The 27,216-nt window shown below is 40.2% G+C and overlaps 2 protein-coding genes across 9 annotated transcripts in view; one reads left to right on the forward strand and one right to left on the reverse strand.

The window, feature by feature from the left end:
• Positions 1-3: 3 nt before the first annotated feature.
• Positions 4-9,604, forward strand: ALDH5A1 (aldehyde dehydrogenase 5 family member A1). Of its 2 annotated transcripts, XR_011806895.1 has the most exons (11): positions 4-355; positions 450-533; positions 1,684-1,854; positions 2,140-2,256; positions 2,680-2,823; positions 3,568-3,711; positions 4,095-4,253; positions 5,503-5,672; positions 6,076-6,228; positions 6,539-6,597; positions 6,782-6,862. XR_011806895.1 is itself a non-coding variant. In XM_038174100.2 (10 exons), exons 1-10 carry the CDS (start codon positions 50-52, stop codon positions 6,985-6,987), a joined length of 1,560 nt encoding a protein of 519 aa, XP_038030028.2. In that variant the 5' UTR covers positions 8-49; the 3' UTR covers positions 6,988-9,604. The 2 variants fall into 2 exon arrangements, 1 of the variants encoding a protein (XP_038030028.2); XM_038174100.2 differs by lacking the exon at positions 6,076-6,228 and having other exon boundaries at positions 8-355; positions 6,782-9,604.
• A 1,673-nt stretch (positions 9,605-11,277) lies between these two features.
• The window catches only part of KIAA0319 (KIAA0319 ortholog), a 51,652-nt gene continuing 35,713 nt past the window's right edge, over positions 11,278-27,216 (reverse strand). For 6 of the 7 annotated variants that reach the window (XM_038173930.2, XM_038173933.2, XM_038173934.2 and 3 more), the window contains 8 exons: positions 26,371-26,509; positions 24,950-25,109; positions 23,488-23,630; positions 22,080-22,202; positions 19,360-19,450; positions 17,005-17,096; positions 15,976-16,164; positions 11,278-13,778 (listed from right to left, as the gene is read on the reverse strand). In XM_038173930.2, coding sequence (XP_038029858.2) covers positions 15,986-16,164; positions 17,005-17,096; positions 19,360-19,450; positions 22,080-22,202; positions 23,488-23,630; positions 24,950-25,109; positions 26,371-26,509 — 927 coding nt within the window. In that variant the 3' untranslated portion in view covers positions 11,278-13,778; positions 15,976-15,985. The remainder of the gene's footprint in view (positions 13,779-15,975; positions 16,165-17,004; positions 17,097-19,359; positions 19,451-22,079; positions 22,203-23,487; positions 23,631-24,949; positions 25,110-26,370; positions 26,510-27,216) is intronic. The other variant, XM_072033342.1, reaches the window with a different exon arrangement.

Below are 27,216 nucleotides of genomic sequence, written 5' to 3' on the forward strand. Positions count from 1 at the left end.
CCCGCTGCTCCGCGGCTCCTCCCCCGGCGCCGTGCCGAGCCGTGCGGCCATGGCGAGCCTCCTGCCCCGCCGAGCCGCCTCCTTCGCCTCTCGCCGCCTCCTCCTGCTGCGGCCCCCGGTGGCCCCGGTCCCGGTCCCGGTGCGGAGCGGCAGCGGGGCGCTGCCCGGCGGGCTGGTGCGGCGGGGCGGGCTGGTGGGCGGCCGCTGGCTGGAGGCACCCGCGGCCTTCGCCGTGCGGGACCCGGCCAGCGGGCAGGAGCTGGGCCCCGTGGCCGACTGCGGCGCGGCCGAGGCGAGGGAAGCCGTGAGGGCGGCGTACGGGGCCGGGGCCGCCTGGGGCCGCCTGGCCGCCAAGGTGAGCGGGGAGCCGGGGGGGGAGCGCTGTGCGGGGAGCGGGCCCGGCCCGGAGCGCCCCGCCGCGGCACAGCGCAGCCCCTGTGTCCCCGCAGGAGAGGAGCGGCCTCCTCCGCAGGTGGTACGAGCTGATGGTGGAGAGGAAGGACGAGCTGGCCGCCATCATAACCGCGGAGAACGTGAGCGAGGGAGGGACGGAGGGAGGGAGGGAAGGAAGGAGGGAGGGGGAGCCGCGGGGTCCCTCTCCAGCGGGGCTGCTTTGTCCCACAGCTGTGGTGCTGCACAGCCGAGCGGTTCTGGTCTTCTCCTTAGGCGAGGAATGCCCCTAAACAGGGCAGAAATCATCATGTAGCGAAACAAGGTTACTAAGTAGCTAGAAAGGATGTGTCCAGAAGTACAGTCCTGATAATAAGGCAGAACAAGCATTGCTGGCGATCACAGGCTGCAGTTCACAGAATCACAGAATTTCTAGGTTGGAAGAGACCTCAAGATCATCGAGTCCAACCTCTGACCTAACACTAGCAGTCCCCACTAAACCATATCCCTAATTCTTGGAGGCTTCTTTTTACTGCATTCTCTATTAAGGACCGGGAAGCCATCTGACAAGTAATTAACAACTGCAATAATTACAATATCCCTTGTTAAACTGATGCACAGCATCTGTGGCTTGGCCTCTTCAAGTGAAAGCGATTTCACTGAAACTTGTAAGACATGAGTTATGTCTCCATCAGCATCTTATTTTGTATCAGAGTGACCGTACCATTAAAGCAAATCTCCCGGTCACTTAACGTGTTTTGCTTTGCGTCACAGAGCAGCCTGCAAATTCACAGGCAGGCATCCTTTTGAGTAAAGCCGTGCTGGAAGGTACCACAGCAGCTTCTCTGTTACATTCCAACAGCAAATGCTCACTCAGTCCACAGGACCATGCCTGGAGGTGGATGCTGCAAAGTAATACACCCCAAAACAATGGTCCCTGACATAAACTTGTAACTTTTGCCATGGTTTGTATCATCTTCAGAATGGTGGTAGCAGCTAACTGCAGAGTTTGTAAATAACACTTCACAAAGTTGCAAAATGTGCTGTCCCAGCTCCTCATCTAGTGCAGGTACAAATCTGGGCACTGCAGTCAAAGCACTGGCTATATAATGACTGTATGTTGAAACCACATAACTATTGGTGGTGAAATCATACCAAGTCATTTCCGGAGACTGCAGTATATATGACACAGGATTATAAAGCATTCTGAAAAGAACTCTGAAATGACCTAAATTTATTTGTATTGCTTCAGTCTGCCACTTACAGTGTATCTTCAATCTGATTTAATCAAAGGGAAAACCTCTGAAAGAAGCACAGGGGGAAATCCTATATTCTGCCTCATTTCTGGAATGGTTTGCGGAAGAAGCGCGCCGAGTTTATGGTGATGTCATTCCAGCATCTGCAAAAGACAGAAGAATCCTGGTGCTGAAACAGCCAGTGGGAGTTGCAGCTATTATAACCCCAGTAAGTACAGCTGATTTTTGCAGATCATACAGAGGTTTTCAGCTCAGCCCACAGCATGGGGCTTTATGGCTCCTCTTGCCTCAGGAAACATCCCTGTAAAGTTTCATTTCTATCCCTGTGCCTGCTTGTTCCTGAATTGGCAGTACTTTCAAATGTTCACCTAGGACAAAGCACATCATGCAGGTCTGTTTAGGCAACAATCTAACTGCATAAAACACCTATTACTTCTAGAAAAACAGGAGGCAAGATGTCCCCAAGTTTGATTGTTCTTTTCTCTCATCCTAGTGGAACTTCCCCAGTGCTATGATTACCCGGAAGGTTGGTGCAGCTCTGGCAGCTGGATGTACAGTAGTAGTGAAACCCGCAGAGGATACACCTTTATCAGCATTAGCTCTTGGAGAGGTGAGCTTTTTATGCTAGGCTTTACATTAATAACGGACTGAAGCTGTAAATAAGAGCCCATAAATAGGGAGTCAAATGGCCTTTGCTGGTAACTGTAGCCAACTGCATACATGAAGAAAGGACAAGTTGGCTGAATTGATTCAGAGGTTTTAGTTCATTAGAAATCTTTGGAAGTTGCCTCTAATGTGGTCTAGAGCCTAAACGCGTACATGGCCATTGAGCCACAAGAAACATCTTCATATCCTTCCTTTGGCTTAAACGTGAGTGAAGCTGTGCTCCTAACCACATGGCGTCTGTTAGCTGTGCTGTGCACCTTGGGCTCTTACTGGCTTGCAGACTGATTTCATCAAAACAATAAACATAAAGGGACTCTTCCTAATACAAAATGCACTGATAATGCAAATTCTGTTTCTCTTGTTGCAGCTTGCAAACCAGGCTGGAATTCCTGCAGGAGTGTATAACGTTGTTCCTTGTTCCAGACAACAGGCAGCAGCTGTAGGGGAAGTCTTGTGCACTGATCCATTGGTAGCCAAAATATCTTTTACTGGCTCCACTGAAACAGGAAAGGTACATAAGTGCGCAGAATATCCTTGAAGATTATTACTGTGGTTGTACTGGAAAGGTAGGGGAAAATGTGTGCTTCCCAATAGAGCCTTCTCCTCTGGCTACTGTATGCAGACAGTCTAAATATGTGTGTATTTGTTGAGATACTGTATTTATTTTGGTGTCAGTACTTCATAGAAGGATGTCTATGTGCAACTTCTGCATAATTGTCCCTCATTAAATTATAACCTGAACAGTTCTGTATAAGATGCTCGCATTACATATCATACTGTGACAGCATGCTAATAAGAATGCTGAAACTGAATTTCAAAGGTGCTGTTTGGCTGAAAGAAATTCTTAGAGAAGTGAGACCTTTGCATCTCTTATAAAAAAAGCTGTGATACCTAAGGCAAATCTTAATCCCAAATTTTGTCATATATCGGAAAATTGTAAGAGTTGTCAAGATTTCTATTTGTGAAAAGGAAGTGAACAAGCAAACAAGTGACAATATTAGTATATAAAAGCCTGACCTGAAGTTGATGAAAATCCTTTTCTTCATTATTTCTTGGCCAGAATGTGGTCTCTCAAGATTGTAATGAGTGAAATTAGTCCTTGTATTTGTGATGGGACAAAAAAGATGGCCTAGCATTAAAGAGAAGATGCAGATTAACTTCCTGCCAGAGGTAGCTTTTCACTGCCTTCTATCTGTAAGCTCTGTGGTTCCATAGTTTACCTCTGGTAGAGGTACAGGTTTCCATGTTTCCTCAGATACTGCTGAAGCATGCAGCTGGCACCGTGAAACGAGTTTCCATGGAGCTTGGAGGGCATGCTCCTTTTATAGTGTTTGACAGTGCTGATGTGGACCGTGCTGTGGCAGGAGCCCTTGCTTCTAAGTTTAGAAACTCAGGACAGGTAAGAGTAACCATTTTGTCTTTGTTTCTGGAAGGAGAAGAGCTGTATATATAGTTTAAGCTGTATAAATAAACTATCTTATGTAAAGGGAAAGCATAGAGCAATTCATTGTGAAGAGAGAGATGCTTGGGGCCACACATGGCTCTGGGCACTTAAGCCAGTTATCAGGCAGCAAGTCCAAATAACAATGTAGTAAAATCCCTTTTTTCATACTTTCATGGACATAGAAAGATAAATGGCTGTTACTTTTGAGAGACTGTAGTAATCAAAATAGGCTGCAGTAACTGTAGTAACCCGACATTGTGGCATGAAAGCCAGAATGAATTCATAATGAAATACAATATAAACTACTGTTTGCTTTTCCTTTTCATATTTATTTTCAGACATGTGTTTGTACAAACCGTTTCCTGGTGCAAAAGGGAATCCATGACAAATTTGTGGAAAAGTTTGCTAAAGCCATAAGGAGCGAGCTACGTGTTGGAAATGGATTTGATGCAAATACTACCCAAGGGCCACTAATTAATGAAAAAGCAGTAGAAAAGGTACAAATAAAAGATTTCATTTTGATACCTTTATTTCCTTTTCATGATCCATAAGGTAACTTTGGAACTGTATTTAACTTTTTTCAAGTTTTTTGTTAGAAAGAATGAGCAGTGTGGCTGGGAGCTTGTTGCCTCTTCCAAACCCACGTGTGTATGTAGAGGAACAGATGTGGCCAGTTAATGTAAAAGAGATTCCTCCATTAGGAGGGAATGATTCTTCCTAATTATTTCCTGTCTGTTCTCAAGAAGAGCATTTACTGAAATGTGATACACCACGAGAGTTTGGTGGTGATTCTACAATTCTGAAGCATTGTGATTGAGAACTTGCCTTGGAGACGAGGGCCTCTAGCAAAAGCTAAGCAAAATCACACACTGAGGTTAAAAATACCAGAGCACTCAATGCTGTAATCATTTGAAATCTTCTATGCATGTCTTGGGTCTTCTGGTTTATATGACTCATGACTCCAGTAATAAGTAACATTTTCTATAATATTTCACCCTTCCTAAGTTTAAAGATTATTGAATTATGTGGTTCATACTTGCTAAGATACTATGGCTCGCTTATATGCTGGATTGATTTCAATTCCATTATACATGAATGCTGTCAGACTCTTCCTGTGCATAAAATACTGGGATGTGAAAATACTCAGAACTGTTTGCTAGACAAAGGATAAAACACATGGACATAATGAAATTCCTTCCCTATGTGCATCACAAAAGTATTGTGCATATCACATGTCTATGCACACGGAGCAAGCACTGTAATCACGTAACTGCCTTTTTGTTACTTCAAAGGACTGTATTTTACACTGAGACTATTTAGTTTTCTCATTACTTTCTTGTCTTTGGATCAATTGTAGATGTATAGGAGTGCAAAATGATTTTGCCAGTACCATCCTGAAAGTTTACTTCTGTTGTCTTTCTCTTTAAATGACAATCATGTACTTCTGTTTGGACAGTCCCTAATCATGGATATCAGGTGTACTGCTCAGTCCTGCAAAGACTTCTCTCATGTTATTTGTAACCCTTTCATTTCAGTAGAAGAGGTGAATGTATGTGACTCTCGGGCCATACTCATAGTTTAATTCAAGAGAAATTTTAAGTAACATTGCAAATAGTCTTCTGCAATGTATGAACCTCTCTTCAAAGTCTTCTCTTTAATACTGGAGAGTATTATTTCTTCAGTGTAAAATATATTGATATTCATTTTTAAGTCCTAGCATTGAAATTTTTGTTTTGCATACCTCAGGTTGAGAAACATATTAATGATGCAGTATCTCAAGGAGCATCAATTGTGACTGGAGGGAAACGACACAGCTTGGGGAAGAATTTCTTTGAGCCAACATTACTGAGTAATGTTACAACAAAAATGCTTTGCACACAAGAGGAGACATTTGGCCCTTTAGCACCGGTTATCAAGTAAGACCATTCATTTTCCAGATTAAGATACAGCAATAAGAAAGAATGACATAATGTTTTGAATGAATAAGAGTTTGAATGACTGCTTTCCAAAAGTTATTTTTCTGAGGCCAAATAAGAATAACAGAATCATCTAGGTTGGAAGAGACCTGCAAGATCACCTAGTCCAAGCTATGACCTAACACTTAACAGGTCCTCCACTAAACCATATCACTAAGCTAAGTCATGTAATGTAAGACTGGTAAATATGTGGAAACTTACTGTGCACACCTAGCCTGTTTATTTTTCTCTTGACCTGATTTAAGTCTCTGCAGCTTTTCAAAAATGGTTTTCTTTTAAATTGCATCAGCAATTAAGCTGGGGCAAGTAACAGCAGAACTCTCACAAATTTCATGTTTTGCAGAATGAAGGGGGAGGCAGGAGCCTGCAATTTGTCATGATTTGCTAGCCCTGCTTTTCTGACTGAGGATGACATAGCTCTGTAGCTCTTTTTGCTCCTTAAAACCTTCCCTGCCTCCATCCAGAATGATTGGATATGACGGAAGAACATGATAGGGTAGGTCATCTGTCATAGCTGAGAGTGCTTATGTAGTTGAGGAAATGAGTGAGCTAACTCATAGGAAGTAAAGGTTTAGCTACCAGTATCTATGGAGGATAAAGGCAATCCTAATTATTTAACTACTTTAATTTAAAGTAAGTGGTAGAAACTCCTCCATTGCTTTAAAATTAAAATAGATACTGAAAATACATTTTTGGAAAAAACTGCACATTGACTTATTTCTGATAAAGCTGCTTCTTCGCAGTAAGTGAGCAAGATGGTAGATGAACTGCAGGCTTCATTTCTATTTTTTTCTTTGTATTGACAGATTTGAGACTGAAGAAGAAGCTATTGCCATAGCAAATGCAGCCAATGTGGGTTTAGCAGGTATGCCACTCTTAGATAAATACACTATTGAGGTTTTTGATAAGATTCAGTGTTAAGGGGGTAACAATTTTTAATGAAATGATGGACATCGTGTCAAGAAGTATCTTTTTCAGTCTTCTGCAATTGTTCCTTCTGACTTTTTTTTTTTTTTTATTTATTCTGTACCTCTGTTTCTGCATGGCAGGATATTTCTACTCCCAAGATCCAGCTCAGATCTGGAGAGTTGCTGAGCAGCTGGAAGTTGGAATGGTTGGTGTAAATGAAGGCATAGTCTCCTCAGTGGAGAGTCCGTTTGGTGGAGTAAAGCAGTCTGGCTTAGGACGAGAAGGTTCGAAGTATGGCATTGATGAATACTTAGAAATAAAATATGTCTGCTTCGGAGGCTTATAAAAATCTTCAGAAAGCACAATCTCAACATTTTGGAAAAGCCTTGTAGTTTTAAAAGCTTTTTGAACCAGAAATATGTTATGAATGCAACATTTACCTTCTTCAAAACTAAGTAACCCTGTTCTGTATGTGTAGAGATACAACATTCTGTGCTGCCACGTTTTTACATGTTTCTACGTTGTTTTTCAGCAATGTAATCACAGTGCCCATTATCTCTAACAAGGAGCAGGGAGGAATGCACATCTGTTATCCTTAGATTACCCGTGTAGTTGGCAGGACTTGGAGACTTCTGCATTATGAAAATAGATCATAGCCTGTGTGTCAAGGGGAAAGCTGACTACCATTTGTTGTTGCCTGCTTGAGTGTGTGTAGGATGTGGGAAGCATTGAGGATGGCAGACTCCCTTTAGAGTTTTGTGTAAACACCAGCATTTTCTAATGTGGTTATGTAACTTTCTTTTAGAAGCAGGCATGTCTCTTTTTAACTGTGGGATAATCTGATGCTTTTGAAAGGTGAGGAGTGTCTTTTAGCTACTGCTAGGAGTTCATGCAGGTGAAAGTATAGCTTTGTCAGTGTGTGTTAATGCTGGCTGCAGAGCTGCCAGCTGTTAAGCTCTGGGCTTCTGAGCAAAGAGCTGTAATTTGTGCTTAACAGCTTACAGGTTTGGGATTGAATGCCTTTGTCGGGTATGTATGAGTGTTCTAGCTGTCCTGGGAAAATATCAGCAAAGTACAAAAGAGTTGCTGGGTTAGTAACTAGTAGGAGGAAGATAGGATGCATGGTTGCAGGAATAACTTACAGAATTGTCAGGGGACACTGAAAGGGCTGTATGAATGAATCCCAAGTGGTGACATGATGATACACTTAACTCCCTTCTGCGAAAAGAATGTCCTTTTGTAAAAGGAAGGTCACTGATGTAAATGTTGCTCAGGCATCTAGAATGTTACCCACCACCTCCAAAGGACAGGAGCAGATAGATGGTTCAGTTCCTCTGGGCTTTGTGCTTTGAATCTGATTCGTGGTCACACAGGAAAATAACCTTTAAGGAGGAAGGTACAAAAACCTTTAAAATTGGCTAACTTGTCATCTAATGAGGACTTAAAAATGACTATAGGTGAAACTTTTACCCATAACCTCAGTACTTTGTTATCTTTAAGGATAATCTAAAGAATCCTTAATATGAAACAAACAGTACTATTTAAATGTTATTAGTTCAATGAGACTTGAAGCATTAAAAAAAAAAAAGTGCAATGCTAATTTGGCAAATAAATCAATGCTGCAGAGACTAAGGAGAAGAAATTTTGTTTCCTGTACTTAAATTATAGGGTGTGATTTTACCCATTAATTACTGAAAAAAAGAGAAGATGACGTACCACTTCTTCCTAATGAATGTACCCTATGAAACGGGCTATTTTAAGATATTTTATCCAATGAAGCAAAAATAAGACTGATGAAAGAGCCAGAGCTGAGTTTCACAGGGTTTTTTAAAGCGCACATGAGGTAGCATTGACTGGTGCTTATTATTTCTAAATATTTTTTTATGTTTATATTTATCTAACACTTGAGACCAGGTGGGTGTTTGTACGTAACACACTACTTGTCAGTAAATGAGTATATGTGCATCCTGCCAGTTGAAGGACAGGTAAAGAACACTTACTGCCCTTCCAAGCATTTCCAATGCACCAGAAATAAATGCATGTTTAAGGTAATAAGGACTTAATACTGTTATTAGTTGCAGTACATGTCTTTTTCCAAGAACAAAAAAGGATAGCCAACTTCTACCTACACTAATTGCAAGAAAGCGTCCACCCAACCTCTGAGACTACATTACTGAGCACATAGGCTACCTGAATTTAGAGAATATGAGGATGTGGAACAGGGAACTCTTCGCCAGCCTTAGCTGCCAATACATTGTTTATTTCTTACTGGAAAGCGTAATGAGGGTGAAAAAGGTCATAACTTGGTGTCTGGGTATGAATAACACAATGGTTCAGGCAAAGTTGTGGATGTTCTACATAAGTTGGAATATCTGCCACTTTAATTGCACAAACTTAAAATTGTCTGCATGTGATCTGCAGTATGAGGGCAAAGAAATCTCATTTAATGCTATATGACAGTGCAGTTCTGAATGTAGGTGTACCTCTTGGGACAGTGCAGTTGGAGGATAAACTTTTTATCTGGCTGCTCTATTAATTGTAAAAACTAGTGATCTGATGCATTGGTGCATTTAAAATCGCGATATATTTCTAAGAATAGCACTGTTAAAATTAATGAGTAAATGTTTACTTTTTTCCTAGCTTTTTTTTTTTTTTTACTACGTCTGATAACAAGCACAAAACGTAATTAATAATGTATATAGGCTTTGAAAAAGCCTTTGTCTAGATTGGATTGTGGTAGGATTCCAGCATAGCATCCTTGTGTCAGTGATGTCTACATCAGTAAGCACAGAATAATCTTGAAGTTGTCTTCAGAGCAAAAGCTGTGATTCTTTAACAAAACGTATACTTGAATTCTTACACCTCAGTTATGTTGATTACATTTGTGATAGTTCAGCAATTTCTGGATACTAGAACTGCCATGGAAAAATATTTTCAGTTAATAAATAACTTCTGTGAAAGCACTGGATTGTGTGGCTCATTACCTTATTTATTGTTGAACTGACAGTGATAGTAGCTACATTACATTTAGACCCTCAGATTTCTACAGAAATTTTGTTGTGACAACTTTTGCACTGGAAAAAAAAGACTTCCCAGCATCCAGATGTTCTTCAGATGTAACACCAAGCCAGTAGAGGTAAAAAAAAAAAAAAAAAAAAAAACCAAAAAAAACACACACAAAACAAAACAAACAAAAAAACCAACAGTGCTACTCAGAAGTATTTCAAAAGTATTTAAAGTTTGACCAATACCTAGTATTTAATTTTGAGTAGCTGGTTCTTGTTCTTCATTACCACTTATCACTAAGATCATGGCATTTAAGTAAATGCTTAAGCAGGCTGGAGTCGTGTGGCCTATTAAATGTCCCTGGCAATTTTTAAAAAGACATTTTATGCTTGTATAATGAAATGTTTTCATAATCAAGCTTTGCAGAATGTAAATGGTTTGCAAACTGTAAAATAGTTGATACTGTTCTAAAACCAACAGGCATGTAGTATTAGGAATTGGGCAATCCTGGAAGTTAAAAATATATATATATATATCCAGTTAACTTGGTATTGAAGTAACCATCTCACTAACTGGCAGTTTTATGTATAACTGATCGTGTCCTTTATCCTAGCCCTAATGCTTATAGAAAGCTTACAAAGATTTACGTACAGATGTCAGAAGGTTTAAGTAAAATTTTAGCACTTGTTTAGTGTTCCTTGTCAGAACTTCTGTTTAGGGCCTTCCAAGACACAAGAAGTCACAAGAAGTTGTTGTGAGCATGTAGCAAACAGTTTTTTCATTGTGTCACTGACTTCTGAAGCACCTTAGCAGAGCTGCTGCTGTGCTTTCTGTTGCACACATTCGAGGCCTTCACCAGCCTACCTCAGGGAAAGGGGGAGGCTGCTGCTACTACTAAAACTTACACCCCAATAACAAATGGGCAGATTCCATTCTCCAGCAAAGGACATTATGCATCTCATCAACCTATTCAGCAACTGGTATTCCCTTGTAGGAGTCAAGTTTATGAATGTAAGAAATGCAACGTGATGCTATATATCCAAATGCACTACAGAAGTTGCTTTTACGTTGTGTTTCTCCTTAGGGAGGGACACCTGAATCTCACAGTACCTTGCATCATCACAATTTCGCACAAACTTTACAGACACCAATGCATGGATTCTTTTCTCATTCAGGAACAGGCAGCATAATCTACCCCTAGCTTGCAGGGATATTTTGGGTTATATTGCACGCTAGCACCACAGATTACCACAAAGCAGCCACTGTACTTACAGTGGAGCACTGCATTTGCTACAGAATAAACCACAAAACTGCTCAACCTGCCACACTTCCAAAACAGCTGGTGAATACTCACGTACAGCCAATTACAGCAAAGACGAGCAGAACGTGGGAACTCTGGGAGCTGCAGTAAAAGAGCTTTTCTGCTCCCTGATGTACTGAATTATGCCATCTTTCTGCAAAAGGATACCTATACGTCAATACCTATATGTCAATAGCAAGGCAAAGGATCAGATATCACACTGCTTTTGTGAATACAGATTTAACGTATGCTATGAAGCTTGTCTCTCTTAGCTCAGCTTGAGTGTTTAGTCCAATACACAACACCACATTTAAAACAAGTTCTCAGAAGGAGAGACAAAACTTTATTTTTTATTTAACTAATAGTTACATAAATGTAATAGTTTCAGCTCAGAAATAGTTCCAGTTACAATAAATTCTCATTTGCAATAAGTAACACTTTCTAGAAACAGATTCTTCATATAAAATCTGCAATAGCTCACCCATCCACCCACAGGGAGAAGTGCTTCCATACAGAGACAAACTACTGATTTGTGGCTCATCTGCACTTGATACGTAACCTACGCAAAATAAAGTTTTGTTTGTTTTCATTTTTATTTCTCAGCTTCAAGGTTGCCACAGGGAGTTCAGGACCAAAAAACTGTATGTAATAGGGTTTTTTTGTTTTGTTTTTGAGTAGTATTCTAGTTATGGACCAATACTAGGCCATAGCTGATGTTAAGAAACTAATTCACTTCTACCCTGTTTCCCATCTTTCATTGGAAGGTTTTCCTCTCTCAATCCTCATAAAAATGGCTCAAAGGACTGAAGTAGTTGTCATTTTGTAACTGTCATCTGAATGCTCCAGCTGACTACAGCCCATTATCAGTATATTGAGGGGCAAAACTAGTTTCACGTGAGGCTTAAAAGAGCAATAGGAAATTTGCCTAAGAAAATTATTTCAAGAACATTAGTATAGTCTAAAGAAATACACACATGATGAACTTGAACCTTTTGTTTGCTGCAACAAAACAAGAAAAAAAAAAGCCATCATAAAAGCAACCACATCTGACAGCACAGAACAGGTACTTGATGAGTAGCTGTATGTCTGTCAGAGGGAGATACTTGACTCCTGTTTACCTGAAAGGATGCAGTTGAAAGTGTATTCTCTCACATGAAACTGTAACAATCTTTTTTTTTTTTCCCCTCCCCAAGTAAAGGCCTCTATAACTAGACTTCACATTTTGCTTGGATTTCTCATCAGTCTACTCAGTTAAAATGAAAGGTTGAACCAGAGGACAAGAGGCTTTGTATGCGCACTTCAGCAGACTTGCCCAAGTAAGTTTCAGTTTGTACAGCAGCTGTATTTTGGTTAAAAAAAATTAAAAACACAAAACTGTTTGCAGCATGGCAGTGTTGAGTACTGAACATGATTAACTCATCAGGCAGTAATGGCAAGAAAGTTTTTTTCTAAATATATTCCCTTCTTAAAATGCAATGAAGGCAGCCTTTTTACACAGCTGGACAACCTCTATTTGTGCATGTATCAGCACCTATAAACATAGAACGAAGATGCAAGTGAAAATCAAGTACTTGCACCAAGGCTATGATGCACTCTAAGTATTGGCACACCACCTACTAAGAGAGCATCTTACCAGTGCTAAATTGCCAATTTATTCTTTATTTTCAAAGGACTTTGCACCCTACATATTGAGCTGTATCTCAGAAGAGCAGAGGACACTGCTGGGATGCAGTGCATCCCTATTTCAGAAAGGAGATGCCAGCAATCTGTGCATAAAAGAAAATTGTGTGGAAATGTGAGGACTGAGTACTGGCTTAAACCATCATTACCCAAAACAGAAAGCTAGCAGCAGTCCTGAATTCTGCCATAGTGTTTTCAGCTTAAGAGTTAACTTTCCTACCCCTTCCTTCTACCTGACATGCTCTAGGAAAGTCTAGGAAAACGATATTTCTAGAAATAAATATTACACTGAATCGAGATAAAGGCTTGCTTTATACACTCCTAAATTCTTGACAAAATCATGCTTGGCCAAATGACACTAATGTGATATCACAAATTCGTAGAGCCAGAAACTGTTATTTTAAACTTTGGTGCAAGTTTCATACTAATAGTAAGCCTGGTATTATGTATGATGAAAGGCTTTTCCTTCCAAGGATATGGAAGAATTAAACCAGTAGAACTAGAAGCTGCTCAAAAATCCAGCTTTGAAAACACAGCTAAAAATACTGTTAGCCACTAAAACGTCAAAGTGTCATCTAGAGAACAGAATTCAGTAAGCAGCTTCAACTTGGTAAGGCTTTAAGCAATAAGAAACATTAGACTAGCTTCTTACTTGTGAAGAGTGAGAAATATTTGGACAAATTGTGCAGACATTCTCACGATACGTGAGCTTGCCACTGATCTGAAGATCGAAGTAAGTATGTCCATGTGGGAGAAATTTTTTTTAATTCCTTGAAAGAACCATCTCCTAGGCTTCAGCACCAGGCTTTAAAAACATAAAATAAACCCAATACACAAGTGACTGACTTCATAAAACTGAAGGATGCTGACTGCGCTGACACGTACTAAAAGTTAAGTTCATGGACAAAGGCACACTAGATACTTAGCAGAAGCAGTAAAGAAAAGATGCTGTGGAAGAAAAAGCTGGAGAGTAGAGCATATAGAACATAATATTAAGGGCTGGCTGAAGTTTGTCCCGTTGAGTCTTCTTACTGTAAGAAGAATGTATTCCTGTAGTATGTGAGAGGCCTGTATGTGGTGTGAAGCCCTGGATCTCAGCATTTGGTGGGGAGATCAGATCTACTGCAGTCAAGTATTCGGGTTCCCAGCTCCTGCAGAAGAAACACGAAGAATATGAGAAAGATGTTGCAACAGAAGCAATTAATGCCCTTCAGGTTCAAAGAACACGGAAAAGTTTCTTAAGAAGTTTGAAACTACAGGAGACTGTGACCTGCTGAAAGAAAATGGTGGCCATGCATCACAGCTTAAGAGGCAGGGGGTTGGAATCAGACGATCTTAGAGGTCCCTTCCAACCCACCAGACCAGGCTGCGCAAAGCCCCATCCAGCCTGGCCTTGAACACCTCCAGGGACGGGGCACCCATAGTTTTCTGGGCAGCCTGTGCCAGTGCCTCACCGCCCTCTGAGCAAAGAATTAATTCTGTATACCTCACTTCTATACTTAGAGGTTGGAATTATCTACATCTTCTCTGCCCAGCAGGGCAACCCCCGGCAGCATGACTTCGCAGGGGAAGGGGATGGAGTTTGGAGTAAAAGAGAACATATTAACATGCCCTGACTTTTATGTACCAACAGAGAAACACCTATGAAATGCCTTAATGGAATTAGGGCTTGTTCCTCTAAAAAGGTGACATTGTCAACAGCACAACTAAAGTGCCTGTATATCAACACATGCAGCATAAGTAACAAAAAGTAGGAGTTGGCAGCCACTGTGCAGATGGAAAGCTATGACCTAATTGCTATCGTTGAAACTTGGTGGGACTAATCACATTACTGGAACTGGTCAGCCTCACCTCGGTGCCTGATAAGATCATGGAACAGATCCTCTTGGAAGTTAAGTGGAAATATACAGAAGACACAGAGGTTATTAAGAGACAGCCAACCTCATGAAGTCCAACAAGGCCAAGTGCCAGGTCCTGCACCTGGGGCGCAATAACCCCAAGCAGAGCTACAGGCTGGGAGAGGAGTGGCTGGAAAGCTGCCAGGCGGAGAAGGACCTGGGAGTATTGGTGGACAGTTGGCTGAATATGAGCCAGCAGTGTGCTCAGGTGGCCAAGAAGGCCAACGGCATCCTGGCTTGTATAAGAAGCAGTGTGGCCAGCAGGGCTAGGGAAGTGATTGTCCCTCTGTACTCAGCTCTGGTGAGGCCACACCTCAAGTGCTGTGTTCAGTTTTGGGCCTCTCACTACAAGAAGAACATCGAGGTGCTCAAAAGAGTCCAGAGAAGGGTGATGAAGCTTGTGAGGGGTCTGGAGAACAAGTCCTATGAGGAGCGGCTGAGGGAGCTGGGCTTGTTCAGCCTGGAGAAAAGGAGGCTCGGGCAACCTTATCGCTCTTTATAAGTACCTTAAAGGAGGCTGTAGCAAGGTGGGGGTTGGTCTATTCTCCCATGTGCCTGGTGACAGGATGAGGGGGAAAGGGCTGAAGTTGCACCAGGGGTGTTTTAGGTTGGTTATTAGGAAGAACTTCTTTCCTGAGAGGGTTGTGAGGCATTGGAATGGGCTGCCCAGGGAAGTGGTGGAGTCACCATCCCTGGAGGTCTTTAAAAGACATTGAGATGTTAAAAAGTAAAAGTAATTTCATCATTACAGAAGCAACCCAAGGTTGGACTTCCCTGTAGGCATCATACCTTTCATGTAAATACAGAGAACACTGCATCCCACAGGGCACAGATTTGTCACATTAGTTTAGAGCTCAGTACAACGGCTAGATTGTAAACCTCTTTTAAAAACAAATGTTTTTATCTGATGATCACTACCCTAGAAAAGGAAGTCATGAATCACATTCAGAGAGAAAAAAACACTACAAATGTTCCTTCCGTGTTCCTGATCTAAACTGAAAATTAAGAAGGAACCTGCAGTCACATACTGCTCTCTATAGCTCTAGCAGAACTGACATACGTTGGCTTTTGCTATTTTAGGTCACGTTCATAACCCCATTGATCCTCTGAGAAAAAGACCGGAGTACAGGATACAAATTTATATACATCTCAATTACCACTGTTAGTGGCGTAACAGCCCTGGCTAGTTTTTTAGCAGTGATACAAGAAAAACATCTTTTTGAAGTTCACACAAATATCAGCATGTAACATGTGAGAAATAAAACGTGCTTTTCGTTGTTCGTTGTGGTGGCAGACCATGAAATACTTCCTCTGCCCTTTCCCACCATCATGCTAGAAATCTACTCTTTCACCTGCAATTACCTGATATTTTAGAAAGCTTTTGATTTGGAAAAACAGAAACGGGACAACATGTTTTAGATGTGTTGGATCAGTGCATTTTGTGTTTTACCCTCATTCAGTTATCTGTCTTTGGAGTTGTAGTGGAAAGAAACTCCATTTCTGATTGATCCATTCAGGAGGGTTTTAGGATTCTCTCTTTCAATCTTTTCTCTGCTGAAGATAGTGTCCTGATCACTGTCAAACTCTGATTCGGAGACCATCAGACTGGAATTGTGTTCTGTACTCCTGTGTTTTATACCTAACAAACAAACCAAAAAAAAAAAAGGCAAAACAAGCTCATTAGAAAGCTTTCACTATTAACAACTTAATCATCATATCCTCTGCTCAGATATGAAAAATAATTGAAAACACTCTCTGCAGTCCACCCAGTACCACTACCCATGTCAAAAGCTGGTCTAGGAGGTATAACAGTGTCAGACATACTCTTTTGACCTCAGCGTAGCCCCACTGGTTTATGACTCTGAAAAGCCATACAATTCTAATAGCCTGAATCTGGGAACTAGCTTGTTTACCCAGCTCCCTGATTTAAGTGACTGGTAATGAAAGGTCATGATTTGTACTGAAATGTTACATCTATCTTTCTAGGACAGCAATTTCTAAGGATGATATTAATTCCCTGCATTCCAATATTTCCCTTGCTAAAAACTGAAATAAGGTAAATTAAAATGTATTTGAATAGAGCAGCTGAAGTCTCTAATGTTTAACAGGGCACTTATTATCCAGAGGGAAGTGTTGTATGCACCAATAAAAACAGACCCAAATTATAAAGTGTGTGTGAGGGGAAAGGAGGTTACATGTAAGAAGTCTGTGGGACAATTAGATGGTTTAAATTAAGGTTAATGAAGAAGCTCAGAGCTTTACTTGAGCCCAAGGATACATGCAAGAAATGAAGTGATTCTTGACCAGCCATTTCCCCATTTATGTTTGCCTCTGTCATTCTCAACCCTGTAGTCCAGCTGCCAGGCTCCCTTTGATTTCAAGTGCCAACTAAAAACCTTGACTGTAAGGTTGGTGGATGAGTTCACAGCTTAAAGATTCACTGCTTAAATAAACCCCAAGTGAAAGAGATTGCTCTTACCATATTTGGGTCTCAGCTCCATTCTCTCCTGCTCATCTATGTTATCTAGGATGGTATATTTTGTTTTCTTTCTTATCTTTGTCCTCTTTCTGCTAAAAAAAAAAAAAAAGTTACCAAAAAGATATTTAGCTTACACATACACACATAAATCTGCTCCTTCTCCTTTACAGTACACATAGCTACATGCCCCACATACAGAGCCTCAGAAAGAACCTCCAATCAGAAAGAGCTATTCCAGCATACACCTGTAAAAAGCAGCTGTACAATCTGGACCAGAGGATAGCATTTACTTGATCTGTCTGATATATAGAGATGAAGAAAGAGTGATTTGCTTCCCTAGCCCAAAGAGTTCAGTTTGTTCAATTTCAACACAGTTAATTAGGCACAAGATAGACACACTCATTAGTTTCCAAATAAAAATTCTGTAAGAAGTTTTTCATTCCTAAACTAAATTGTTTAGGTATCTTTGTTGTTGTTGTTTGTTTATTTGGTTGGTTGTTTTAAAACTAAGAGAATTCAAGTAAAGCTTGTCTCATTATATTTACAGAGAAGACCAGTCAAAAATGGAGATTGGCTCCCACATATATATGCAGGGACAAAGCACTACTGGTCTGTAGCCAAATCCTGATCTAGTCTTTCCTCATTTAAATCCTTCTTCTGCATTCACTTCTATGATGTGGCAAATCTCTACTTTACGTTTTAGCTGTTTGCCAGAGTTACCTTTCCGCTTTCTACCTTACTGAATGTAGAAAGATTTGGAGCTAGAGGAACAGACAGGGCTGTTTGTTTTAATGGACAGGGAACAAGTGAAGTATTTCAGAGTAAAAGTAATGGCTTTCATGCATGAAACAAAGGGAGGCACCTCCCAGAAGATGCTGTCACACCTCAGGCATTTTCCTTCCTTTCCTTATATATATATATATATATTATTCATACTATATATATTACATATATGTTATGTAATTTATATATTATATATATTTTTTGACGGGTGGGGGTGGGAGGGGACAGGGAGCATGTGCCTTTTTTCTTGGCAAGATTTTTAACTCAAACAACATCTGAAAAAGCACTCCCAGACACCACAGGTCAGATGTAATTTTTATATTTGAGAAGCAGCTACCTCTCAGTTGGCAACACAGCAACAGCCAGCCTCCTGGCTTCCCCTCTACATTCTTTTGAAAAATTATTTCATATGGCAAGTTATCAAAGCCTTTAAAATCCCCAAATTGCAGACAAATTTTGGACTAAACTGCATCTTCTTCCTGTAGTTTCAACATTGCAAAGGGTGCAAAGGGCATCTCTTGCCATCTTGTCCTGTGCAGCCCTGCTCTCCTCTTTTCACATGTATCTGCATCACTCAGCACTCATTCTGGCACAAGCCATATGAAGACAAAGGCATGGAAGCAGCTGAACTCCATAAACACTCCCTTTCTCATCAAATCCACACAAGCCTGCAAGGCTGTGCCTCACGCTGATATGAGATACACTTCTATTTAAACTTTTCACTAACAGCACTGTTCTCTCAACCATAAAAAAAAAGGAAAGCAGTATACCAAGTCCAATGCATTTCAAACAGCATCCCTTAAATGCTCCAAAAACACCCTAGACCAAGTTAAAAATCAGGAAAAATTTTTGTAGCATCTCATTTTTGATAATACCTGAATACCTTTTTGCTGTGCTTTTTTGTGAAGCAGCAAAAACACTCTCTAGTGACAGCACTTGAAGGGATTGTTACTTTAAAGAATTTCTTAATGGCTTACTAGGAAAGACAACAGGATGTGGGGAGTGACATGCAGAGGGAAATATGACATACAGTGGTAGGGAAAACTGTTTAAGGAAACAATCAGTAAGTATTTTGAGACAGATTCTTGGTTTAGAAAAGAAGCTTTTCAAGGCTCCTATCCTTGCCTGCCAGCCAGATGCAGCCTACACATCCATTTTTCCTGTCAAAGACAGACACCAGGTTGGAAGCAGCTCCCTTTGCAAGGCCCAGAACACTCATGTCTCAGTGACCTTCAGGATGTGCCTCTCTTTTCTTAGCATGGAGTACCTGGAGGACTCAGTAAGAGACCAGGAAGATGTGCAGTACACACTCAGCATTTTTCCACAAATAAGCTCTTAATTTGAAGGATACTCCAGCACTGGCTTTTTATTTTTCAAAATGCGGAAGAATACACATAGCCCCAGACAGATACTCCTTTTTTCAAAAAAGTACATCTTTACAGAAACAGCTACAGGAAGCTCCTCAAGTGTCTGAGAAGAAGTTGAGTGGTTTACTGCTAGGGACTGGACTAAAATGTGGCAGCTGTGTGCAGTTGTTGGTTACACCCCCTCAAAATGAAACGTATTATGTACCTTTTGCAGCAGCAGATGCAGAACCAGGCAAGCCCTATTGTGACCACAATCAAAATAAAAGCAGATAGAGTCACATAGAGTATACTCCACTCTGAAAAAAGAAGCACAACATTTCTTTGTAAAGTAATATGAATAGGATAATTTCAAGTACTTTTCTATTAAATACTTCTCCGATCCTAGGCAATCGAGAGTGCCAACAGGATTTTACCAGAACATGGCAACTACATACATGTATATTCTCAGAAGAATACTCAAATATTCTTAAGTTTCCATACCGAAAACGCTCATGTTCAAACCTTTTCATCTACCTTGTCCCTTTTACAATTCCAGGATATGCAAATTTTACATAGGGGCTGGAAGCCAAGATGGCCATGTAACCACCTCAGCCATCATTCTCTAACTAAAGCAAGCATAAGTGTACTCTGTCGTTTTAGCAGCACTATAAGAGAGCGGCTGATTAGTGATAGATCCTTCAGCCTACATGTTTAGATTTTTAAATCCTAGAAAATCTAAGAGGGATTCAGAGAGATGTGCAGTAATGTGAATCTCCCACATGCATATACTATTTCAGTGTTGTTACTGCACATGGAACAACAGAGCATTAAAGGCAAGACTGCAGGAAGCCCCAGCCTCAGGCTTAAAACATACTGTCCCATTTCATTCGGGCAATTACCAACCACTGATCACTAACAGCCAGACACGTGGCCCACAGTTACTTAACAGCTTGTAGCAAATGGCACATTTCCTATTAATTTCTACAGAACTACCTGAAGACTAACGCATTGCCCAGCAAAATGTCTCCAAGTCTGCACAGTACTAAAAGTTCAACTTTACTTCAACTCAGACCAATTTAATTACATTAAAACTGTGAAATACTTTAATTAGAGTTCCCATACAATATCAAATTGGCTTAGTTGATTTGTTAGGTATGCCACAGAATACCAACATGATTAAGTTGCACCTGGGAAATAGAGTCTAGTTTCATCAATACACACACTATCAAACAACCCTTATATCTGGCACAAAATTGTCTCGAACTCTCTCCCTTGACAATGACAATTTTTATAATTCCCCGGCCCACACCTCAGACAGTGATGTTTTTAATTCAAGCTCCTAAAATACTTAAAATGTTAAAAATAAAGACTACTATAAAATAAAGACTTTATCACTTTCTCACTTCAAGACGTTAGTAAAATAATTCCAAGATATTGTTTTCTACAGAAGGCTATTTTGGGGGGGTGGGGGGGGGGGAAATGGGGAAACATAGTGACAAAAGATGAGGAAAAGGCTGAGGTACTTAACACCTTCTTTGCCTCAGTCTTTAGCAGTCAGATGAGTTGTGCTCTGGGTACCCAGACCCCTGAGCTGGTAGATAGGGATGGGAAGCAGAATGAAGCCCTCATAATCCACGAGGAAACAGTTAGTGACCTGTTACACCACACAGACACACAAAAGTCTATGGGGCCAGATGGGATCCACCCAAGGGTACTGAGGGAGCTGGTGGAAGTGCCACTTTCTGTCATTTATCAACAGTCCTGACTAGCAGGGGATGTCCCAGTTGACTGGAGGCTAGCAAATGTAATGCCCATCTATAAGAAGAGCTGGAAGAAGGACCAGGGGAAACGCATGCCTGTCACTCTGACCTTGGTGCTGGGGAAGGTTACGGAGCAGAACATCGAAGTGCCATCTTGCAGAACATACAGGACAACCAGTTGATAAGGCTCAGTAAACACGGGAAAGGCAAGTCCTGCTTGACTAACCTCATCTTCCTCTATGACAAGGTGATGCACTTAGTGGATGAAGGAAAGGCTGTGGATGTTGTCTACCTAGATTTAGTAAAGCTTTTGACACTGTTTGCCACAGCATTCTTCTGGAGAAACTGGCTGCTAATGGCTTGGACAGGCATACACTTCACTGGGCAAAAAAAATGGCTGGGTGGCTGGGCCCAAGGAGTTGCGGTGAATGAAGTTAAATCCAGTTGGCAACTGGTCACAGGTGGTGTCCCCCATGGCTCTGTATGGGGGCTGGTTCTCTTTACCATCCTTATCAATGATCTAGAAGAAGGGATCGAGTGCACTCCAAGTTTGCAGACAACACTAAGTTGTGCATGAGTGTTGATCTGTCTGAGTGTCCAAAAAGGGCAACAAAACTGGAGAAAGGTCTAGAGAACAAGCCTTATGAGGAACTGCTGAGGGAACTGGGGTTATTTAGCCTAGAGAAAATGAGGGTCAGAGGAGAATTTATCACTTCAACTACCTCAAAGGAAGATGCAGTGAGAGGCTCTTCTCCCACGCAAGAAGCAACAGGACAAGAGGAAATGGCCTCAAGTTGTGCCAGGGGAAGCTTAGGTTGGATGAAATGGTTGTGAAGCATCGAAACAAGCTGCCCAGGAAAGTGGGCAGCTTGTTTCGATGTCACCATCTCTGGAAGTATTCAAAAGATGTGCAGATGTGTTGCTTAGGGACATAGTTTAGTGGAAGACTTGGTAGTGCTAGCTTAATGGTTGAACCTGACAATCTTAGAGGTCTTTTTCAACCTAAACAATTATATGATTCTATCATTTTGGTTGGTAGGCTGTAGGCTGAACAATAAAGAGACTGTGCTAACCCTTCTGCAGCATCTACCTCCTATGTAAGTACCCCATTCTGATGGCAAATACTCAACAGTCTCACAAAAAGACAAATGATTCTTGGAATACATCCCACAACATGCAAACTCACCACAATTACTCTCGCCATCATTTAGGTAACGATGAATCAAGTTTTCCATCCACAGCTGGTAGCAAATGCAGCGCTTTGTTATAGGGTCACAGTGTCCATGTCCAGAGCATTTTAAAAGACATGCTATGAATAATGCCAAACATAGATTAGGTGTGTAAACGGTCAACTTGCCATGCATTCTCTTACTGTGAGGACTAGATTGGTGGTAAAGCATCTAGTTCATAACATTCTGACATACTTTTTAAAAACTCTTGTCTTTGATGTTACATATTAAATAGCTGCACAGTTCAGCAGGCTGTGAAAAGATGAGAATATCTTACACATACAATACTGAAATTATATCCAAGTCAACATCAGCTTATTCCAAACATAAGTAAAGATGAGTTGAAGTTACAGAGTTCAGACCTCCTCCTTTCTTTATGACTCATTTTTAAGAACTCCTGAAGTACCTGAGAACTAAAGAGTATTAGTATTCACAGGTACTGTAAGGAAAGCATTACACTGATAAACTATAGCATATTTCAGTATTTCAAAACTCAACTCCAGCAACTGAGGCCTGAACATTTATGTATTATTTGCGTACAGTACTACCTGTTGTTAGATCAATGTATGTTAGAATAAAATTAAAAAAAAAGTTACCCCCCCCTTAAACTTACAGTAGCAGATTTGCCATGTCAGGAAAACATTAAGGACCATTTTCAAGTGATACCTACACATTTTGGTAATCCAAGTACATTTAGAATAAAACAAATCATTTTCAACAGGTGAACAAAGCCAGAATTTATTACAGAATTTATGACTATTTAAGTGCTAGAGTTTATTCACTATTTTCATTTGGATCACAGTCTCCTGATTTTAAATCTAACAGGTAGTCATATCTGTAATATCTGAGGATCGTAAAGGGTTCACATTACTAGAGTAGTTTAATATAAGGCTAGATCTTGAAGTTCAAAATTCATTTAGGAGAAAAGAAAAAGTTCATTATGAGAAACCTCAGAGGCCTGTCTGTGATGCACATATAATCTCACTAGAAGACAAGGTTAAACCACAATGATGACCTGACCATTTTGCCTGCTATACACAGATAAAAATAAATTACATTACAAGTCCATCACTGAACACTAAAAGCCTTGAACGAACCAGACATTGAACATTCTATATTATGGCTACATTAAGTTTTGCCTATCTTCCAACAAAAGATGGTATGAGTGGGGTACCTTTCTCCTCATTCCCCAGGACTTTCTGATGCAGAACAGATAAGACTAACAGCATGCAAAAGCACGTATTTTAACAGAACACAAGTACTGGCACCAGTCTGTCACAAATGAGCATGCATTTTAAATATTGTCTTCAATGTCATCTTTCAGAAAGAAAAATCCAAGCACCAGACACCAGATGGCAAACATACCAGCCGTGTCAACCCGCAAGACTTTAAAAAGCAGAAAGTCAGCCTTCTCTTTCAAAAGCTGCACATGCAGAGTTCGAGAGACATCCGATGCCTTGAACACCTTGGAAGGATGCCCGTTCTGGACATAGAATACAACTGCAGTGCTGCAGAGAGAACAGCATAGTTTAGGACTATGGTCAAAGATTACTTTTGTCAGGCATTTAATTTACAGCCTTTGTTTTGCTTGTTTCTGTATCACCTCTGATACAGATGTGGCAACTCTATGTCTATCCAAATGTCATGACTACTGTACTTCATTCTGACCCAGAAACACCAATAGTTCTCTGGCTCCTTGGTTTCACAGAAGAATGTTGAGAACAACAAGAAATTAATTCCCTCCTTGGTCTTCCTGACTCTCACTTTAAGAGAAGTACGTATGCAACGTTTGCTTTCCCTCCTCTTGTCTAGGACCTGCCACAAAGCACTCTGAAGCAGTGAGAGTAACTTTAGAAAACTGAATTTAAGAAGAGGAAAAACATAGGATCAAGAGAAACTTGTGGCAGTTTTTTTTTATTGGGTGGCATTGATCTCATCCCATGTCATGTGCTTCAGGGAACATCTGAAGCTGAAAATCAGTAGCTGGAAGATGTGATTCAAGTATTATAGCTATACATGCTATATTTATTTTTCCCCCCTTCCTTTCAATTTTACAAGGTTCCCAGAGAAGTGAATAGATAACAAAATAGGTTTAAAATCACCAAGCAGTTAGCAATAAGTAATTTAAAGTAAGATAACTCATGTCAACAGGTTTTTAATCAATCATGCCGTGAAGCTGTTCTGGCTACATACAGCCATCTCCACCCCTCTAACCTAAGTAGAGCAGGTATCTGCTCTGAGTAAGATACTACATGTAGCATACAACATACTACAAAGTCTGATGTTTTCTCTATGAAAAAGGATTTTTGTTATCAGTTACCTGGAGAAAAGTATATAAAGTATTTAGAGTATCAAAACCTTAGAGAGGAAATAGAACAAAAGGACAATAAAACAAATTTGAGCAGATACAGCTGAAAACTTATTTTGAAATACAGTACTTGCTTCTCTATGGTCTGTCTGTCTTACTCCAGCCAGCATTCAGGAAAAATAATAGTACAATATGGAACAGAGACACTGGATTTTCTGCATGTGCTTTCTTTGAAGGAATGAAAAAAAATGAAGGGAATAAAAAAACCTGATCACCTGTATGGAAGTATTTTTGTTTGTTTGTTTGTTTGTTTTAAATAAAACATTTCAGACCTAAGCCTTTGGAGAGCTCACTTCATCAATTTTCTACCACAGAAGAAAGTAACTTCTTAAAATATATACCGTTGAGAGCTACAGCATTTTTGGTAATTTTTTCCACGTTATTTTGTAACTAAATCTGAGCTGTGAGACACTCAATGAAAATCACAAATCTTCCTGGCACAGCAGGGCATCTTTGTACCTTATATCTGAGTAGGCTTGTATCTTCTGAACTTTGATATCTGAATCCAAGACATTCAGTAATACAGCCAGCTGTCTCACCAGGGTGTCCTTCTGCTGTTCACTCAGCTGTCCCACTCCAACTTGCAGAATCAGCTCCACCAGACCACTCCTTTTGGGATCTAACAGGAGATGATGATGATATGCTATCAGAGGTTGGCAAATATTTCATTATCAACTAAAGACAACACTCAGTACCAAAAATATTTATTAATACTGTATTTTCCTACTTAAGACCACCATCTCTTACAATCCACCTCTTTTGTGTTCTTAATAAACTACTAGGATAAGGGTATCTTATCCTTCACATTACATCTTCACATTGCTTCTGAAATAAATCTGGTAGGTCCTAAGATAGCATCTCATTTTATACTAGTTGGAAAAAGGCACTTCAGTGCGTACTTCAGTTCAACATTACCATATTTTTGCACAGAATAACAATTTGTTTCCCTAAATGCTGCCATCTAAAACGATGTCATCTTACACTACGTAAGTCTAATTCCTAAGTTCCCTGCTAGTGATCTACTACTGGCTACCAACCAGAAAAAGGACTCAAAGATGAACTCACATGGTAATATGCAAAACTGTGTGAGTCTAATTGAGGATGGTCAGCTTCAGAAATACCAAATATATTTCCCTTCAAAAAAATTGAGAGTTGTTAAATAATACTTGCACTTCTAGAGTGCTCTGCAAACTAAACAAGCTTCACAGATATGCAATGAGAATTCTGAGCCAACTATTGTGTCTACATTCAACAACAAAGTGAGGAATAAATAAAATCATTGCTCAGGAACTAGTCAAATAAGAACTCTGTGACAGACCCATGACTTCATGCTAATATCCTGAGACCTCAACCTATACTTCTATCACATAGCCGTCTAGACTACAATTGAAAACAAGACTACATACAAGCAATATCAGACCGTGAAAAGCCAATTTAAAAAAAGAAAAGAAAGTCTTTGGGGTTTTTGTCCTTCAAAATGAAAGAAGGAAAAAAATAACGCAAGTACACTTTCAACAATCAAACATGTTATTGCAGCATTTGCACCTAAACTTTGCGCTCAGCTCTCGTCGTCCTAACTGGTGAACTAATTAATAACCAGAAAAAAAATGAAACACAAGAAATGAAAAGCAACAGAGTAACCAAGTGAAAACATTAACTAAGAAGTATGATTTTCATATCTCCAGTACAGAAGTGATGTAATTTGTTGGAGAGAACAATCTTGATGTGCCTTGTTCTCTACACACAGGTTGATTGAGAGGTAGGAAGATAGACAGACTTTGTGTTTTAACCTGAGAGAATCTTTTCAACACTGAAATAAGTGAAAAGGAGAACAAAGATGAGGTATTCACAACGTATCGATGACCTTTTAATTGTCATACCAGGCCGCACTTCAACAGTGGCAGAGTCAATATCTGAATCTCCTTTGGCATCTGTCACTTTCAAGTGAAAAGTATAGGTTCCTTCCACCAGATTGGTTAGCTGCAGTACTGCCTCATGGTCTGAGCCACGGATCACATCCTGAAAAAAAAATAAAAATACAAGAATGATTATAACCCTCAGAGAAAATTGCAGGTGTGACTATCAACTCAGATATCTTATATAACAGTGTGGATTCTTGCTTTGGCTTTTGGACAAATGTGATGTGCCCCTGGTTATAGCACAAAACTACAAATTTGGAAGTGGGAGTTAAATGAGGATATCTGCACACAGTAAGAATGCTTTTTCTTAAAAACAAACAAACAAAAAAAACCATACGACTCAGATATAACAGCTGACATCCTCAAGTACTCATCTGCCTGAAGATCTGACAGTTACATTAGTATTTCTCAATCCTTTGTTCTGCTTTCTTACATACTAAATCCTAAATCATTTCCTCTCCTTGGTGCTCATGTATTTCCAATGATCATCTCTGCAAGCTCTAAGTTAAACCTCTTCAGTTCTCCTCATATCTTTATGCGAATTGCTTCTCTAAATTTTGCTGTCGTTTTGCTGTTTCTCCTCTCCCAGTTCTTGTCAATTTGCCACTGCCTTTCTGGCTGTGAAGAGCTGCCTAAAACACTTTGTGGGCATAGGCAAATGAAGAACTTATCACAGTTTTAGTAGCTGACATGTGAACTTCAGCTTATCAGGAGTAATTCAGCTGTCTGGCAACAGCCAGAGAAGACTCCACTGCCCTAATGTCGGGGCTATTCCCTGTAATCTGCTAGGCAAGATATCTACTCATC

The sequence above is a fragment of the Anas platyrhynchos genome, chromosome 2 (assembly GCF_047663525.1).
Source record: "Anas platyrhynchos isolate ZD024472 breed Pekin duck chromosome 2, IASCAAS_PekinDuck_T2T, whole genome shotgun sequence".
NCBI classification, from domain to species: Eukaryota; Metazoa; Chordata; class Aves; order Anseriformes; family Anatidae; genus Anas; species Anas platyrhynchos.